At 34.9% G+C, this 19,255-nt stretch overlaps 1 protein-coding gene across 1 annotated transcript; it reads right to left on the bottom strand.

Annotated features, from left to right (window-relative positions):
* Positions 1-320: 320 nt before the first annotated feature.
* Positions 321-18,509, bottom strand: ANXA1 (annexin A1). The gene is made up of 13 exons (XM_027549473.1): positions 18,160-18,509; positions 12,185-12,261; positions 11,980-12,088; positions 11,261-11,355; positions 10,088-10,201; positions 9,557-9,647; positions 7,870-7,949; positions 7,621-7,677; positions 5,746-5,839; positions 4,318-4,413; positions 3,172-3,230; positions 1,695-1,817; positions 321-666 (listed from the first exon to the last, which is right to left on the bottom strand). The coding sequence occupies exons 2-13, from the start codon at positions 12,248-12,250 to the stop codon at positions 610-612; spliced, it is 1,041 nt and encodes a 346-aa protein (XP_027405274.1). The 5' UTR covers positions 12,251-12,261; positions 18,160-18,509; the 3' UTR covers positions 321-609.
* Between the last annotated feature and the right edge of the window lie 746 nt (positions 18,510-19,255).

The following is a 19,255-nucleotide window of genomic DNA, read 5'->3' as shown; positions in this document are numbered from 1 at the left end:
GACAGTCTTTACCATCTGAGCTACAATACACACAATGCAAAGTAAAAGTGTTAGTTGCTCAGAATTTAATGGACAGAGGAGTCTGGCAGGCTATAGTCCATGGGGTCACTAAGAGTCAGACACAACTGAGCACACACACGAAGATGGAAAAATGTAAAAAGTACAGTTTCTAACTCTGTGAATATTTTATTTAATATGCAATATCTATTTCAACAAGTGATCATAATATAAAATTCAGATTCCTGTCCCTTGATATCAAATTAAGCAACTGCACTACACACAAAAGAAAATCAGAATAGAAAAATCAGTAACACACCAACTGTCCTGTAAAATCATTTTATTTTCTGCAAGGTAAATATTTTTCTTAGGCATTGTTACTAGAACAACCTCTTTGTAGGGTTTTATAGTTTGGAATAACCATATTTAAAAAAAAATTTTGTATCTATAAAGAGTTGTAATACAAAAAATGATTTATAGGCTATTTTTCAGGAAGAAGTTACTAGACTATATTTCTATTGAAGAAACTTTACTATTTAAATCTATGATATGGAATGAAAAGATGATTAAAAAGTCTTCTGATCAAAAAGCCTGAGATCATCAAAGGAATGTTTAGTCTCTTCCACAGAGAGCCACCAGGATTTTTTCATAATCTCCTTTGGTTTCATCCTGTTGATAAAAATAAAGTATACTTAATGCTACCTGAGACCACAATCAATAGAAAATATTTTTAAATTGTAGACTAATTATTGTATTAGGCTTAACATACATCACAGTATATCAATTTTTTAGGATCTTGGATAAGAATATCACTTATTTAATTAATAAAATTTATATAGCAGATAACTGGTATTTTTAATTGATTATATGAAAGCAATAGCTTTCAAAATTCAGATTGCAAACTTCTCTCGATTACTCTACATTAAAGCCATTATTTTCCAAGAATGAAATATAACACAGAATAAATATAGCAAAATATAATTTCATATCACCTCTGACTTGCTACACCAGAGTGAAGGTTACAAGTCCACGATAGTCTCAATTTTCATGTTAGATTTTTGTTATCCAATATAAATGTCAAATTGAATTTATTTATTTATTTATTTATTTATTTTCAAATTGAATTTAAATAGTCATCTTTCATTAAGTTCAAAACTCCTTGACTTGTCTTTCTTTTTTACTTTCTAACTTGAACATGCATTCTATATCTTCTACATATGACAAAGTTAAGGAAAATTTTAGAGTAAAAAGTTTCTAATCCTCTGATCAATATTTATTGCAACATAAATCATTATATATCTCTACCAAAGTATTTTGATTGCTAAATGTATGTATGGTAAACTGTTTCCATGACTATTGAAAAATCTGCAGTCTTTCTACATAGAACTCACTAGTAGATTTTACCAGTGAAAGTTCAATTTACTTTAAATTATGTATCTTTTTAAAAATTTTTATTTTTTGGTCATACTGTGCAGCAAGTGGGATCTTAGTTCAGCAACCAGGGATCAAACTCATGTCCCTTGCAGTTAAAGTATATAGTCTTAACCACTAGACCACAAGAAAATTCTCTGTATCTTAATATAACAAATGAATCTTATATATGTAATTTATGGATACAGTAAGTCAGCCCTTCTTTATGAAGAAGTTGCAAAAAAATTATCATTTGTGGGGGTAACATTATGAGAATTACAACATACCAGGATGGCTTGACAGAGAGAGATGCCATACAACTTCTGATAGCATGCTTTGATGTCATTCATGTCAATTTCAGAGCGGGAAACCATAATCCTGATCAGTGTCTTATGACGAGTTCCAATACCCTGTCAGAAACAAATGATGGCAAGTGTCCCTTATATTCCAAGCTTACTTTTAAGGTAGGATGTGGGTTTGAATGTGAAGCTCTTTTGCTAACCTATATAGTTTTTATGGAGAAACTATTTCCACAGTAATATATGCACAAACACACACACTTCAAACAAGTGGTAATAAAATGACACGAACTCAACTGTGACAAGAGAATTATATAGAGAGCTTTTAAAACCTCCTAACTGATCTTCCACTATCCAGTCTTTCCTCTGTCTAAGCTATTCAAGAATTGCAAAGTAAACTTTCTAAGTTGTAAATCTGATCATTTGATTCATCTGCTTAAAACCTTTTAGTGACCTTCTGTTAATTTTAGGATGAAAATCAATCATTTTACCTGGGCTTACAATGCCCTGCCTAATTCTACAACTTCTTCCACCATGTACCATCACTCTAATTATATTTATTATCCTGAAAGGGACATGCTGTGTTCTCCTCCAGGACCAGACTTGCTTTATCCCTTCATTCCTTACACTTCTGCACTCATCTGGCTAATTCCTGTTCAAATAGCATGTTGTAATTTAGCTGACACCTACACTGCTTTCCAAAGTCTGGGACACAGGTCCCTCTTCTCATTTACAATACTAGGTGTTCTCATTACCCATCTAGTAACCTCACTAGGTAACAGCAGGCATGGGGTCAGGAACTGTACTGCCAACTACCTGGTAGAACATGCCTATCACATCACAGGGACTCTTTTCTATTAATTGAATGGTTAGATTGCTTTCTCCTAAGACTTCCTTACTTTGGAGTTGCAAAGGGAAAAAATAGACAACTTCATAACTTTTCACAAGTATATAGGTACCATCCTATATAATAAAATGCAAGCTAGACAATAAAGTGCAGTACTTAAAGTGATATCTCAAATACATCTTAACAACACCTTACACTTTAATGAGCTTAGAATGACATTTTAAAATCTTAGAATGACATATTAAGCAATGCCATGGAAGGCAAAATAATAAAAAAGATAAAATTTAGAAGAGATTGTAAAGCTTACAATCTTAGCAGGTTGCTAAAATCATACATTAAAAGAGGAAGTATATTGCCCTTCCTCTGCTGACTCAGATTTTACACAAATCATGAGTAATCTACAAATTGCTTTCAAGCTCACCTTACTATCTTACCTATAAAAGAGTATAACAAGTCTAACAGAACTTTATTTTAAGAAGTGTATTACCTCTTGCATTGGATAGAAAATAATCTTTTAATGAAAAGATATTAAAAAATAAATGTAATTTTTAAACCATATGGGATTTTCTGTTCTCTCCATACGCAGGAATTTTTTCCCCAAAGCAAATCATATGTTACCTTCATGGCCTGATGGAGCTTCTCAGCAAAGAACATTGGCTGGCTTGTAGCACACTTCACTGTAAGAGAGGCATGTTTTAGTTGACATCTTTACCACGAAAGAAGAAAGATACATATGAAAGAAATAGAAATACAGAGGTTTTCAAGTAAGATTCTGTTCTCTTTTCCTGTTCCTCATCATCCACCCCTAGTAAGGGATATTTGGCTTAAAAGAAGCTATTTCTAGACGGTGATTTTGAATATTCTGTCCTCTGACAGTATCATTTATCTCCTATTATCCTAAGCCCACCGATAGCAACTTCAATAGTTCATGCTATCCTGAGTATACTCTTCATGGAAACAAGGAAACCAGTAGATATGTTAAAGGCCATGTTGGCAGGCAAGAAATACTTTTTTTCCTGTTGTAATAAGAGAAAAAAATCCAAGTGGGACAGGACAGTCATAAAATATAAGGCAACTGCCAAATAAAATACTAACAGATGTGTCAATCAGTAATAAGAAGATTCTCTACCTTCTTACTCCAAGTGTGATCTATGGACTAAAAGAACTGGTGTCAACTGAGAATTTGTTAGAAATGCAGACTTCCAGTTTCCACCCAGACCTACTGAATTAGAATCTACATTTTAGCAAGATTCCCAAAGGATTCATGTGCACATTAATGTTTGAGAAGCACTGCTTTATAATGTAGGTTTCCAAACCTCGACTAGTCATCTGAATAAAAGGGAAAACTTTAAAATTCTTTTCTTCTGAAGGTCTAAATCCTTTAAGCTTGCCCAAGATTACTCAGCAAGTGACAGACCAGGATATAGACCTTCATTTATCTAATTCCAAATGCCATGCTCTTAATGACCATTTTGACTTCCCTTTGTGCCATGCCCAGCCTGATATATCGCATGGTACAAGTAGATGCTCAGTATTATCCACCTGATCATCTTTTTAATCAAGGAAATAATACCTGTAATCACTAACAAGACTATTGTATCACTTTAGCTAAATATTTATTGCCAATTATCTTACATGGTACCTCTATTTGCAACATAAATTATATATGAGTTTTTGTCTTATTATTATATTTTATAAATTATTGGACAACATTGACAATACAATTTCAAGTTAGAAAACTCTTCCCCCTCCAGGACTACATACCAATAACTGTGAGGCATTTCTCGATGTCACCTTTCAACTCCAGGTCCAGAACTTTGTTCATGTCATGCTTGCTATACTTGGAATATTTCTGAAACACTGAATATTAAGTTTAAATTTAGAGATGTACAAAACATCCTGTTTTTTTTTTTTAGCAAACTAGCAAAATCAGGCATGGCCACGAAGTCAAAGCATTTCTTATGGGTATGCTAACTCACTTCAGTCGTGTCTGACTTTTTGTGACCCCATGGACTGTCACCTGCCAGGCTCCTTTGGCCATGGGATTCTCCAGGCTTATACTGGAATGGGTTGCTATGCCCTCCTCCAGGGGATTTTCCCAACCCAGGGATCGAACCCACATTTCTTACATACCCTGCATTGGCAGGCAGGTTCTTTACCACTAGCGCCACCTAGGAAGCCCAAAGCATTCCTTAGGAGGACTGAACTTCAAAAAACACAATGTAAATCTAACTATTCATCTGAGCATATTTTGGATACATCATCTTCTCTGAAGGATGTAATTCACATGGCTATTTTTGTGCTTCTGTGTATTTTGGGAAAATTTTTGCAAATGTTGACATTTATTAGAAGTGACATTTGATTGACAGCCATAACTCTACATCAGAGCCAGGTGTCACAGCAAATGGATCTTTCTTTATATAAAGATCTGTGTTGTAGATTCCTCTTAATTCTAATCTCAGAGTGCTAACAGAGTGCTGTTAACAAACAATAAACCTGAAGTAATCATCACGACCTGCACTTTGTCTTGACTTCCAAAACACTCAGGGCTAAATCTTGTGGCAAGAACTCTCCTTTAGCTTTTGTTTCTGGAGTTTCTAGATACTCTTTTCTTCACTTAGCCTCAGGTTTTTTTTCTTCATTGTAATTTCATGTGTTCTGTTTTACATGTATACATTGTCAGACCTATTCCAAATATTTTGAGGAAAAAAAAATAGTAAAAATAACAAACTAATGTTCTACATGCCAAAGTCATAAAATGTGTTTCAAATACTATCAGGTGGTGTCTGTACAAAGCTGGACAAATGCACAAGTAGCAATAAGAGATCAGGAGCACTGCATCTGTTTGGTTTCGTAGTGCCACTGATTATGATTTCTTTCTTGCTTTCTCTTGAAAGTGTTAGTCACTCAGTCATGTCCAACTCTTTACGACCCCATGGACTACAGCCTGCCAGGCTCCTCTGACCATGGGATTCTTCAGGCAAGAATACTGGAGTGTATTTGCCATTCATTCCCTTCTCTGGGGAATCTTCCTGACCCAGGGATCGAACCCAGGTCTCCTGCAGTGCAGGCAGATTCTTTACCATATGAGCTACCAGGGAAGCCCTTTCCTTTCTCTTGCTTGTCCTCATTAAAAAAAAAAAAAAAGTGACTTCTGCAAACAGTCCCAGGGAACATTTGTTTTCTTCTTACCTCTGCGGAGATGGGGATAGCTCCTGGTGGTAAGAATGGTAGTGAACACATTCACATCTGTCCCTTTTCTTCTTTCTCCTGCTTCATATAAGGCCTGTTAAGAAACAGAAAAACAAACACTTGACCATCTGAGGACTTGATATCTGCATAAGAATGCCAGATCTCTTCAAAGATTTTGGAGGCAGCTGCTTTGTGTCCAATACAATCAGAGCAGGTGGCAATGCTAAGATTACAAGCTCCTTAGAGATGGAAACCTTGTTTTGTCAAGTATCTTCCATAATCTCTCAAGTTGCCTTGCAAACACGAGACTGAATCTATGCATGCAAAATAAATGTTTATTGAGTTAACTCGCTTTAAGATTACATTCTGTATCAAGAAAACTTCAAGGGACACTCTCTAATTTTTACTTTTACTTTTAATTGTTCAAAGTAATTTTCAGTGAATGGTACTAATAAATCAATAATTCAACCATTACCTAGATGTTGAATTTTGATGTAAGAATTTCTGGATTCAAATTCTGACTCGGCAACTTAATCATTCCTAGATATTAGTACTAAGATATCTTAGTAATCTTATGTAGTTTCACATTATTAAACTACAGACTTTCCTCTTTTGTAAATGGAAAAGATAATCTCTGCCTTATTGTCACCAACATGCTCTGTTACCTTTGAAACGTTAAATACCACCCTCCTCCTGGGTCACACTAATCCATGTAATGGCCATAAATATACATCTAAGAGCCCTGATAGTCTTTTTTTACTTTAATTTTTTCCTGCACTGGGTCTTTGCAGCTGCACGTGGGCTTTCTCTAGTTGTAGAGAGCAGGGGCTATTCTGTAGCTGTAGTGTGCAGTGGTTTCTCTTGTTGCAGAGCACCGGCTCTAGGCACATGGGCTCAGTAGTTATGGCACATGGGCTTAGTTGCCCCAAGGCATGTGGGATCTTCCTGGACAAGGGATTGAACTGGTGTCCTCTGCATTGCAAGGTGGATTCCTAACCACTGGACTACCAGGGAAGCTCCCTGATAGTCTTACAATGGAAAGCAAATTCAGAAGTATCACAAGCAAATAAGAGTAATTTCTTACTATGGGCAGTTACTCAAAGTTATTCAGGACTTTCTGAGCAAACAACTGATATAGATGCATTTATTCAACAAAAGTCAATAAATGCCTGTTATGTGCAGGATAATGCACTGATACAGTGAAGAGAGTGGAGTAGTCAAGTAAGTTTCTATTTTTACTAACTCACTGTGATGAATTTGTGGAGAATATTAACTGTACCATGAGAACAACATATGTAAATACTAGATGCCATTTTTTTAACAAAAATTCCAAGTCCAAAAATGACACAGTTTTTCTAATGTTGCCAATAGACTGATGTATAAAAAAACAAGCAAACTCACTGAAACAATATATAATAATATACTTGAAAGTATATAAATGCTATAACCTTTATAATTTTAATATCATTACCATAATATTTTTACAATATAAACTTACACCTCTAAACCAATGTTCACTGTTTAAAGAATTGTTAGATGTGTTTATTCTTTTCACTTTTACTTTCTTATACCTGGTAAAATAAAAATTCAGAGTTTTCTCAATAACAGATCAAATTTTTACTACTCTTTCTCAATCCTCTCCAGCTTCATGAACAGTGCAACCGTTGAAAACATAAAGACCACATTTCGTCTCATGGATTGTTTGAGTCCTGGCTGGTGGGCATCCTTCAGGGAATGGACATTAGGTGCCATTATCCTTTTGGAGAACCTCATATCTGCTTTCACACGGAGGTCCTCAAGTAGTACCTCACCTCAGGTCGGACCTAATTGAAGTAGCAAAGTGGATTCTAGGAGTATTCATAAGCACTTGCTTACCCTGGCATCTGAATCAGCCAAGTCGTCATTTACAGCAAGCTCTTCGGATCGGTCACCCTGGAAAATATCCCATTCTCGTGTAAGTAGTTTTCTAGCATATAATCACATGGCTTATTTATGCTCTTAAAATCAGATGAGTAATATTCTTTGCAGAAAAAGGAGTGAATTGCTCATTTCTAGAGAGAGATGAAATCTAAGATTTTACTTTTCATCAAAGAAGAGATATTTCCAGATCTATTTTAGTTATACCTTAGCAAGAGCAAGCAAAGCCTTCTCATAATCTCCAGATGTGTCTGAGGCGATGTCTTTAGCCAGATCTCTCTTCAGTTCTGAGAAATAGGAAAAGTATATTTTGTAGTAAACTAGTGATAATGGTGATGGTAATAATATGTAACATCTCTATATTGGTTCACAACTTGCAATGCCAAATGTTCAATGATTTATGGAACACATTTCAAATAGTTTTATTTTTTAATAAAGCGAAATCAGAGCGAGTAAAATTTTTGATCATCAAATTTATTTCCTATAAGGCAATTAAAACAATTTAGATAATACTGTGAATGAAACTCTACAGCCCTAAAGCTTTTGCTAACAAGAATAAATTGCACAGGAATACATTACTAGATAACTATTTCTGAAATAAACTATACCAGAATTTAAGCAATGGGGTGAATAAAACAGTTATTTAAAAAGGATAAAACAAAGCGCTTGCTTGAACATAGAGTGTTTATTTACTTTGAAATGATAAATATCTTATATGGAATATAATTTAGTTATGTATGCATATGTGTATGTATACACATCTACAGTAGATAAAGATTTAAAATGTTTCTTTGTTAAACACCCTTACTTAACATTAAAAAATAATGCTGTTATTATTTTTTCAGCAAAAATTTACCTGAATTTATAGTTGACTAGAAGGCAGAACATTTTAATAAACAGTCATTGAACTGTACCTCAGGAATAATTTATGGCTATTTGCCTTTGTAAACTATGTTTTACAAAATAAAAAAAAAACAGTAATAATGCCCCTCTTGATGACTGTCACTGATAAATGGACCTAAGATAAATATTGATAATAAGGTAAGAATTGCAGAATCGAAACATTCTGATTCCTTTATTAGATTGCTGTGAAAATAATACACGAGGACTATTGTATTCTCTGTGCTTGGTTTTAAAATCACGCAGAACGATCCTCTATGGTGCTACATATTGGGTTGGGAAAATAAAACAAAACAAAAAAAAAAACAAGAGGCTTGGGAAACTAAAAAAAGAAAACAGTGATGACTCAGCACTGCCCAGGACCCATTTGCAGATATCCTGTTTACAGTGTTAAGCATACCATTGAAATGAGATGTTTCACTGAATAGATAAAATGAGCCATGGCTAGTCTCTCATCCCCATGAATCTAACTGAATGTTAACAGTGAGTAAGTTATTTATGTTCATAATGGTAAAGTTAGCGTCCATCAGAGAATTATAAGCACCAAGCTGTTTTCCTTTTCAAGGACAAATGTTTGGAGGGTTTTTGTTTGCTTGTTTTTGTTGTTGTTATCTTTTCAAAGTGAAAAGACAACGGGACATTTTTATGAAATGAATCTCTGAAAAGTAGGAAATGTTTTTAGAAAATTCTTTACATTCAGAGCTTTGAACTGAGGGTTTCATTGCAATACTATGTGGCCATTTGTCCCAGACATACAATTTTTTTAAAGTGCAAAGTTGATGAGGACTGAAACAATCGTGCCCCTTATTTGTACCCCACCAACTCTAATGTGTCTGGTAACCATATGTGCTTGTGAAAGACCTGTGACAGACAATGAAAGAAATATTTTAATATGTACTTTTCCCATAATTAACATCCACACTCAATTTTTCAAAAAGTGTATCAGAATTCCTTTTCAACTAAGACACTGGGACTGTTAGGCATTAAAACTTACCTTCTCTATAGACTCTGTTAATTTCTCTGATCTCTCTGTTAGTTCTTGATGCCAGAATTTCATTCAGAGTGTCTTCATCAGTCCCAAGGCCCTGAATTGAAAAAGATTAATTAAAAAAAAGAAGAAATGTAGAAAAATCTTCATTCAAAAGTATCAACTAGTTATTATGTTCCAAAATTTGTCTGAATCTGACATTTAGTAAATTTCTCACATTTAATAAATATCCACAATATTTATTAATTGCAATAAAGTATGTATTATATTGCTTAAAAAACAAAATGGGTTTAATGCCAATATTTTGGCAAATAAATACAAAATGAGATCTATTAAATATGGTAACATCATGAAGATAGTGGAAAAAGCATAGTCGTTAACACCAGCATCTATTTTTTCATTTATTTATTCATTCACTTATTCATTTTATTACCACTGATGGGTGGCCCTGTGCTGGTTGTTGAGAATATACTAGGAGGCATAAGTGGTTTGGACATGATTTGAGGAAAGGAGCTTTGTTTAAATCAGGTGGTTTACCTTCATGGCAGCACGGAGCTCTTCGGCATCAAACTGGGCTGGAGTTTTCAATAGAGCCAAAACAACTTCCTCAAGGTGACCGAGGAGGGCTTTCTTCAGAACTTCATCCAGGGGCTATAATAAGAAGATATATAACCTTTTAGTAAATAACACATTAGGTGATATAGTAAAGCAGTGTTATTTGATGTGTAGCTAATCTTACTGAGTCCTAAACCCAACCATTTTTCATAGCTCCTTCCCTTTACATAGAAAAGGGTACCCAATATTTAATATCTTAATCTTTATGGTTCTAGAGTGATTAGAATGAAATTTACTGAATTTATTGATAACTCCTTAAAGGATAGAAGTCTCAATCTTTTATAGAGGGAATAAATGACAAAGCTCAAAAGATAGGGATTGTGTATTAACAGAAATAGTAATAAGAATACTTTAAAAATAATGTATTAATAACTTTTCCAACCATTGAGATTTGCACTTTTCAAATAAGCATTGTAATCAGACATTATGTGGTTTTCTAACTACACTCCTTAAAAAAATTACCCATATTTTGTATAAAATAGAAACCTTACTTTTAAAGTAGAATTATACATATAAACTTTACATTCAGACATTAAACAGCTCAGTTTAAAATTTAACAGAAGTCACATTTCAATCAGAACATATTTCTTACTGCCAACAGTAATCTTGATGTCTGTTATGCTCAAGTTAAAGGCTTATCTCCAATGTAGAACACCACATGTGCAAAGAATCAAAACAATGCATAAAACCAGCAAATTTGATAGAATTGATTACATTGCAACCAAGAAAATAAATACAGTAATCCCAGACTTAGTTGTAATGGAAAACAGTGGCTAGAGACTGAAAGAACTAGACAACTGTATTTCAAAATCTATGCACACATACTTAGTTGTATTCGACTCTTTGCGGTCCCATCAACTGTAGTTCACCAGGCTCCTCTGCCCATACAATTTTCCAGGCAACAATACTGGAGTGGCTTACCATTTCCTACTCCAGGGGATCTTCCTTACCCAGGGATCAAACCCATGTCTCTTGTGTCTCCTGCATTGGCAGGCAAAGATTCTTTACCACCGCTACCTGAGAAGCCCATCAAACGCTATATTTAAACATAAATATGACTGAAATTAATTATCTAAATTAACCACTGCAACCGACCTTTCCTTTCTCCTGCAGATAGGCCGCTTTGATCTGCTGACGCTGTGCATTGTTTCTCTTAGTCAGAATTTCAATGATGGTTGCTTCATCCACACCTGGAAATAAAGGGCCTCTAGACTTTAAAAATCAATTTTCTTTATTGTCAATAACAGACAAAAAATGATTCATTATCAAGATGCTTCAAATGAAGATCTTAACAAAACAAAGAAGTATAAATTATAACAGGCTGGGACATGGATGCGACTCTGTATATCAGATGGAAGCACTTGGGATGACATTCTCTTCTCTCTGAGAAAGTGAAAAAATGGCTCATTTGTGTCCTACTCTTTGTGACCCCATGGACTGTAGCCTGCCAGGCTTCTCTGTCCATAGGATTCTCCTTGCAAGAATACTAGAGTGGGTTGCCATTCCCTTCTCCAGGAGATCTTCCCAACCCAGGGATTGAACCCGGATCTTCTGCACTGCAGGCAGATTCTTTACCGTCTGAGACACCAAAGGAAGAAGAAATTCTCCCCAGCCCTGTGTTGCAGTGTTTGTTCCTAGTTCACACCTTAAGTGTGAACAGAGGTGCTGACTTCAGCATTCAGTCTGTTAGAAATGAGATTGATAAAGATCTTGTATCTTCAAAACGAAGCAGACTCTTTCCATTGCACATGTTTGTTTTTCAGTAGCCATTCTGAAATGTCTAGGAGGGGACTGTTTGGGGAAGACAGAATTACCTTTAACTGTGATTGCTTTGTGCAAGGCCTCAACATCCGAGGATGGATTGAATGTAGGATAGGGGCTCACTGCTGACCCAGGACCACCTTTGGATCCTTTCACGGTTTTCTGTGAATGAGAAATAAATTACTGTCCATTCACTTACATTTGCTTCTATTTTAATACTACGATTTAAATAAGTTATTTTATTTCCTCTCGACTTACAATGTATTCCTGCTCTTCATTTTCAATAAACCAGGCCTGCTTGAGGAATTCAGATACCATTGCCATTTTTGAAGGATCTGAAAAGAAAACAGGTTGATGTTTTTACAAACCACAAACTCACCACATATACATACCACTCCACTCTCTTACATATGTAAGACATAGAGCTGCCTTGCTTTTACTTTCCAGGATTACTCTTAGGAGCACCATACAATGCTAGATTTAGTGTGTTTTTGACCATGCTGCATGCCAAAAGATGTGGGATATTAGCTCCCCAACCAGGGACTGAGCCTGCACCCACTGCAGTGGAAGCAAGAGTGCTAACCACTAGACTGCCTGGGAAGTCCCTAGATTTGAATTTATTTTAAAGAGACTCTACTACCTTTGAACAGAAACCCAAAGCCTCAGAAATGTAGCTCTTTCTCAGTATATTCAGGCCTAACCTTAGGGCTCAGATGACATCTATAAGTAAGCATATATAGGCTGTAAAGAGCGAAGCTGGTGTTTCATTTCACTGTCCTAAATTTACAGACCACCCACTGTATACCAAGCCCTGAGGACACAAAAACACTGAAACATCCTTTGCCTCAAAGAACTTAAAGCCAGTATGTGCTCTTCCTAAGAAAACTCAAAAGTTTAAGAATTCTTAGAGGAAGTTCTGGGTGATCTGAGACTCTTTTGGGGGAAGGTTTGAGATTAAATTGGCTAAAAAGTTAAAGAGAACAAAACAGAGGAGCTTGTCATATTAGGGAAGTTGAAAAGAGTTTATTAGCTCAAGAAGCTCAAATTTAAAAGTTCAAATGTGTTTCCAAAGTTTTGGATAAACATTAATGGTTTTTTTTTTTTTTTTAAGTTATATTTCAGAAAGATGACTCATCCTGTGTCATAGAGAATGCCTAGGAGATGGGCAAGATGGAAGATTAGAGACCACTTAGTAAGCTGTGGGAGAATCCATGTAGGGTTAATGAGGACTTGAACAAAGCTATTGGGTAGAGAAAGAACATTATATTGGCATTTATAAGGTAAGATAATCTATGACAATCTACAGGAGTGGATTCCAACTCAAAACTCTACCTAAAAAAAAAAAAAAAGATATTCTTGTGAGATTTCTCCTTGAAATAATTCAGTTTTCTTTTCCATTCCTTGGTATAAAATTATTTCAGCACCTGGAATAATCACTACACTCACATTTCTTCTATTTGAGCTGTCTGAATTCTCATCCTACGTGTGTTTTTTCTTTTTTTACCAATACAAAATAATCCTGGGAAAGAATTATTTTATACCAGCTGCTTTGCTCTAACAGGATTCTTTAGAGTGAAACTGCACCATGCATGCCCTCCATTGGAAAACTGTATGTTAAAGAAAATTGCTTGACTTACTATCATCGTTCAGCAATATTTTTATTTAATAAGCTATGTATATGTTTAAAACTTGAAGTACGTTAAAAAATTAATGCATTTACTGCATTATCTACAAAAGAAACCCTCAAGGATCCTTTTTGTCTAGGATTTTTTTTTTTTTTTTTAGGAGCCTAAGCTCCAGGTCTATGCTGATCGATCTCTCCACACCCTTTTATTTCTCTGGAGACTGCTATTATGAGTACATCTGAAAGAGATTGGAAGGATGATCTTAGCAGTTTCAAATTCTCCCTGTGAAGCTAAATGACTCATGAGGAGTAAAACCCATAGCCTGATTCTTTACCAGTATGTTCAAGGTATTTCAATCCCCACCTGCTGAAAAAGGGCAGAAATTCTAAGTAATGAGATTAAATACATGAGGGAAATAATATCCAAAGCAGAAACTAGCTCTACTTAATTATCATGGGAATTGTTCAAATTACTGTTCTGTCATCTGTGAGGAGAACCAATATATTGTGCACTTATTTAATCTCTCCCCCCAGCAACTGATCAATTTAAAGTTAGTTCCTGAGGTGAAGTCATGGTGTACAATTTTGCACAAGGTTTTAGTTCCTATTACACCATAATCCGCTGCAACTGTTGTTGGCACATGGAGTTTCATTTTCCTCTTGCTTAATTGGCATATACAAAACTTCTTGCAATTTCTGGCAAGGTTGCAGGTATTTAAAATATCCATTTTTTATCTCATCCATGCCCTTTAGAAAGTAGAATTCTCAAAATGAATGATACAATCAGTCACTTAGTGGAGTAATTTTTCCCTCAGTAATAGAAACAGATATTCCAATATTTCCACTTTTTTCAATTAGAAGCAAAAAACTTCAAAAGTGATCAAAGAGGAGATTAAGAATATTGTCAAATATAACTTTTAAAATGATCCTCACAACTTCAAAATAAATTTTATGAAAACTTTACTGTACATCACAATTTTTTCACTTAAAAATGCTTATATAATGCATTAATTTCTTAAAAGGATAAACTTGAGAAAGACTAGAAAATACTTCTCTATTGATTATATTATACAAAATAACAAAAATAAAAGGGTTAAATAATTTGTTTCACACATGTCCATAGAGAATACAGCTTTGTGACATATCTTCTGTGTTGCTAGATTTTGGTCAGAAGCTATTTAGGTGACCTGAAAAAGTGATCTGGAATATGGTCTGGAAAAGAGAAGTAGCCTGAATAGAACCTTCTTCAGGAAAACAATTAGAGGAAAATGGAATCTCAATTCAGCCTAATAAGATCCACTAGCTCTCAGCAAAGTTTAAAGATACAAAGATTGTGACAGGATGTTAAAAAAAAAAAAAAAAAAAAAAAACTCCCTACAGGAAATAGATTTGATCATATACTGCTAGTTAAGTGCTCAAATGCAACTCCATGTTTTAACAGAACCTTGAATAGTTGCAACATACCTTACAAATACCACAAACAGCAAAAATATTTTGCTCAAATTGTATTGCTAAACCATTCTGTTTTTTCAATACCTAACCTCTGCATGAAAACCAATGTGTTGTACTCAATAAAACCCACTTAATAATTTGAAGGTAAGATTTCTTAACTATCAACAAATAATGCATGCAAACACATTTTATAGACTGCAACATGCTATATAAATGTTTGTCACATATTTTTACTATTCAGAGAATGATCCAGTCTAGAAATTAGAATTGTACATTAAAAATAAAAAATTAATAATCCCATGAGTTCACAAGAGGCTTTTTTCCATCTTTCTTTTTAGTTGCAACATTTATTTTATTTTATTTTAGTTGCAACATTTAGAATATGTACTAGGTATTTAAGAGCCTATTTTCTTAATATTCCTTGGCTCAATATATATTTAATCTGGCTACCAATGAGCTTGAAACCAAGATCATCTCAGTCCTTAGCATCATCTAATTTGAAGATGAAATTGAACATCTATAGACTGATTTACATGGAAATTAATAAAATTCCAGCTACAGTCCATGGGGTCGCAAAGAGTCGGACATGACTGAGCGACTTCACTTCACTATAGTTAAGAATCAAATTCATTCACAGTAAGCCCATGGAGACTGTGGCAGGTTTTACCCCAGCCTGAGGGAGTTTATTTTTCAGTGCTTTGGCCTGTGTAGTTTTTTCCTTGATTATCTATTTCACAAGTGTTTCCCACACCTACTCATGTGAGAAAAGACAATTAGACTGTACAAAGGCATGACTTATGAAGAAACACTTTATGAAAGGTAGTTTCATGAATGTTTCGCTTCCAGGCCTTTGAGTAGGGTGTTCTGTTTGCCTGGCATGCTATTTCATCCTCCATATCCAATTCTCTTTGCCTAAATGATGCTTCTTAGAGAGGACTTAGCCTAGATCTCATCACATCCTCCAGACGGGCCTTCCTTAGTTCAACACTGGGGTAAGCGACCAACCATCTGTGCTCTCCCAAAGCATCCTGCCTTCACCCCTACACTTGCCCCTATTGTTCTGCATTATCACTTTCTATTTACTCTTCTATATTTTTAGTGGCATTCCATGGGGGCAATGATAATCTACCATGCCTGGCAGAATGCCTGGTACTTAGTATGCTGGAAAGCATTACTGAATGAACAAATAGGGTATCAGTGCTAATTATTTAGGAAAAATTCTATACTAATTTAACTAATGTTTTCTATCCACAACTATAGGATGTAAAAATAAGAACTGAGGAGTTTTGAGCCATATCTTGACTCTCTTTAGCTGGCCGTATGACCTGAAGAAAGCATTTAACTTTAGGGGTGAGGAGGGCTCTCCAATTATAAAAATAAGAGTTGGAATGCACAGTAGCTGAGATTCATTACAGCTCTGAAATGCTAGTCTTAAATTTCATCTCAAGTACCAGGAGGTGGAAAAAATTAGCATAGTGAAAGAAAAGTGGAGTGATGTTAGTCGCTCAGTCGTGTCTGACTCTTTGCAAACCCACGGACTGTAGCCCACCAGGCTCCACTGTCCAAGGAATTCTCCAGGCAAGAATACTGGAGTGGATAGCCATTCCCTTTTCCAGGGGATCTTCCTGATCCTGGGATTGAACCTGGATCTCCTGCATTGTAGGAGGACTCTTTAGGGTCTGAGCTGCCAGGGAAGCCCACAGTGAAGGAAGGTATTACATAAATTGTGTCTGTTATCTCTCTCATAAAAATCTCTCCCATTTTAAGGAAAGAGGAAATCATTTACTCAAAAGACAGCTTTTGGTTTATCACTGAAAAATAATATGTCCGCTGGTTTCAAATATGTCATCACTTAATGGGTCTAGAGAAGATCAAGCAGCAGCTGAGCAAGCTAACATCAATAGAAACCAATCTTTGCAGATCTTCTGATTGAAAAAGTATTTAATTACCACGAAACTCTAGCTGGTTTCTTAATAATATTATTATTAGCTATTCTGTCAACATCTGTCAAATGATGGCTGTCTGCCAGATGTGGTTGATCCTGGGGCTAGGGTGGTAACCCAGCTTCAGGAGAAGAGGCTAGGAATTTTGAAATTATGAAACTGGCATTTTACCACATTTGAGGTGTTCTGCAATGTGCCTACCAAAATACATTCCTGTGGGCAGAGGAGTCCAAACATAATTTTAGACACAAACTAGGCAAGAAAAGTACATAGTTTTTTATTAACTAGCACTAAAAATTAGATATCAGATCATTTAACTTAACACTGAGAATGAGCTAAGAAAAAATTCTTGAAGGAGCAGTTGTAATAAACAAGAGCCAGATATATGGTTAGGATTCAAAAATCCCTCACTTTTGCACATACATCCAACACCAGTAAAATCTCTACTTTAGATATGCTTTTTGCTTTTCTAAGGAGTTTTACAACCATTAGCTCATTCGACAATCAAGATGCTAGTAAGTGGAATAATTTTTAGAGGGCCCTAATGACATTCCCAAGGGATAACTTATCTGACACCACCCAGGAAATGTTTCCTTTCCCCTTAGGTTTTCAAATCTGCACTTGAAAAGCCAGTCTATGACACAGAGGCTCCAGGGGAAAGAATGTGGCCACACCCTCTCTAAAAGAAATAAGTGGATCCTCTTATTTATTTATACTGCGTAAGTGAACATAACATTAATTTAAAATGTTAATTACAAAGGGCATAATTTCCACTATGAGATCTGAATCTTTTTTTTTTTTTTTAAGAAAAAAATAAATTATTTAAGTCCCTTGAACCCACCTCTGGGTTCTTCAGGCCTGGGTCCCCACAAACACCCACCATCCATCATGATTTCTACATAAAGTTCATACAGATCCTGGAAACTCATAGCTTGTAGGAACAAACACATTCATCTCTTCTTTTCCATGGTAACTCACCAACAGTACAGAAAGCCAGTATTAAGCAAAGTTTCCTTGTTTTTAAAATTGTATTTTACTAAGTAAAAATAAAACTACAATTTGTGATTTCCAAGATATAAATTCCCAATGTAATCTTACAAAAATGTTTGTCAAAGATATAAGTGCAGTAGCCTTAAGTTCTACAGTAGTAACATTAAACACTGACAGTAAAAGTTATCAAAACAGCCAAAACTTAAAGGAAAACCAAGACTTACCTTTTTGTTTTTTTCACCTCCGTACAAAGAACTAAAGAGAGATTCTTCTCTGAACGGTTTGTGCTGGAAGTGGAACCCTGAGCTTCTGATTTTATAGAATTTCAAAGAGGCCACACCTAGCAACCAGAAGTTAGTAACTGGCTGTCTTTTGTTTGAAATACAGGGCTCAACCTTGCCCCAAAGTGAAACAAGCCTTGCAAAACTATTCGCTAAGCCAACTCAGAGCTAACAGCAAGAAGGAAAAGAAACGGAAGTACAGATTTTTTTTTTTTTCCCTTCTTTAGTTTGCACTGCTTTTTTCAGGGAGCAGAATACAAGAGGTGTTCAAGTATGCAGTACTATCTGCCTCAATCCTGATACCAATGACTGACATTCTTTTTTTAGTTAGACGAATTGTGGAATGAAAAATCATAAACTTTAAAACAAAATAAAACTCTCACTGGTTAAGTCTCAGCTTCACCACTAGTTACTATGTGATTTGGGGGACATATTTAACTTCCCTGAATTTGTTTCAACTTTTGTAAAATAGAGATAGTACTTTCTAGGCTGCCAACTTACTAGAATTCTTGTGAGAATTAAAAAATAATATATCTGCAAAATTTAGTGTTATGAAATACTGGGTAATTTTTGTTATTTTATTATTTTGTTATTTATTATTTTGTTATTTTATTCTTTATTTTTTAAATTGGAGTTATAATTGCTTTACAATATTGTGTTAGTTTCTGCTATACAATAATGTGAATCAGCTTGGATAGTTTTCTATTTCTATTTCACCAGCATTTTTCCTACCTTCAAAACAAAATATGTTCTATGCTTGCATATACCTTGTTGATATATATAAGAAATGAAAAAGACATAAAGTTCCAAATTGTCTCAAAATCTCAAAGTTAATTCTAGAAATATAACCATTATGACATTCTAAGAAAATATTGACATTAGAGAAAGGCTTAATACATTAATTATTTTTATAGACTAAGTTATATATAAATTTTCATACAAATAGATCCTTGGTATTCTACAGAATTTGAACAATAAACCAGAACTACAAAATGAAAGGATTAGTGGAGTAGCAGCTGTTTCAGAACGAACAGGTATC

Source organism: Bos indicus x Bos taurus, chromosome 8 (assembly GCF_003369695.1).
Source record: "Bos indicus x Bos taurus breed Angus x Brahman F1 hybrid chromosome 8, Bos_hybrid_MaternalHap_v2.0, whole genome shotgun sequence".
NCBI lineage: Eukaryota > Metazoa > Chordata > Mammalia > Artiodactyla > Bovidae > Bos > Bos indicus x Bos taurus.
The sequence above is the reverse complement of the archived record's forward strand: the minus strand, read 5'-3'. Positions and strand labels throughout refer to the sequence as shown.

Bases quoted from the DNA above. Each gene is read 5' to 3' on its own strand.
- ANXA1 (XM_027549473.1), bottom strand. From the start codon at position 12,250: ATGGCAATGGTATCTGAATTCCTCAAGCAGGCCTGGTTTATTGAAAAT. The intron at 9,648-10,087 runs GTAAACCACCTG...TTTTCAATTCAG, and splicing joins AGCTCCGTGCTGCCATGAAG to GGCCTTGGGACTGATGAAGA. The intron at 5,840-7,620 runs GTAAGCAAGTGC...GTTTCTTAACAG, and splicing joins TGGCTGATTCAGATGCCAGG to GCCTTATATGAAGCAGGAGA.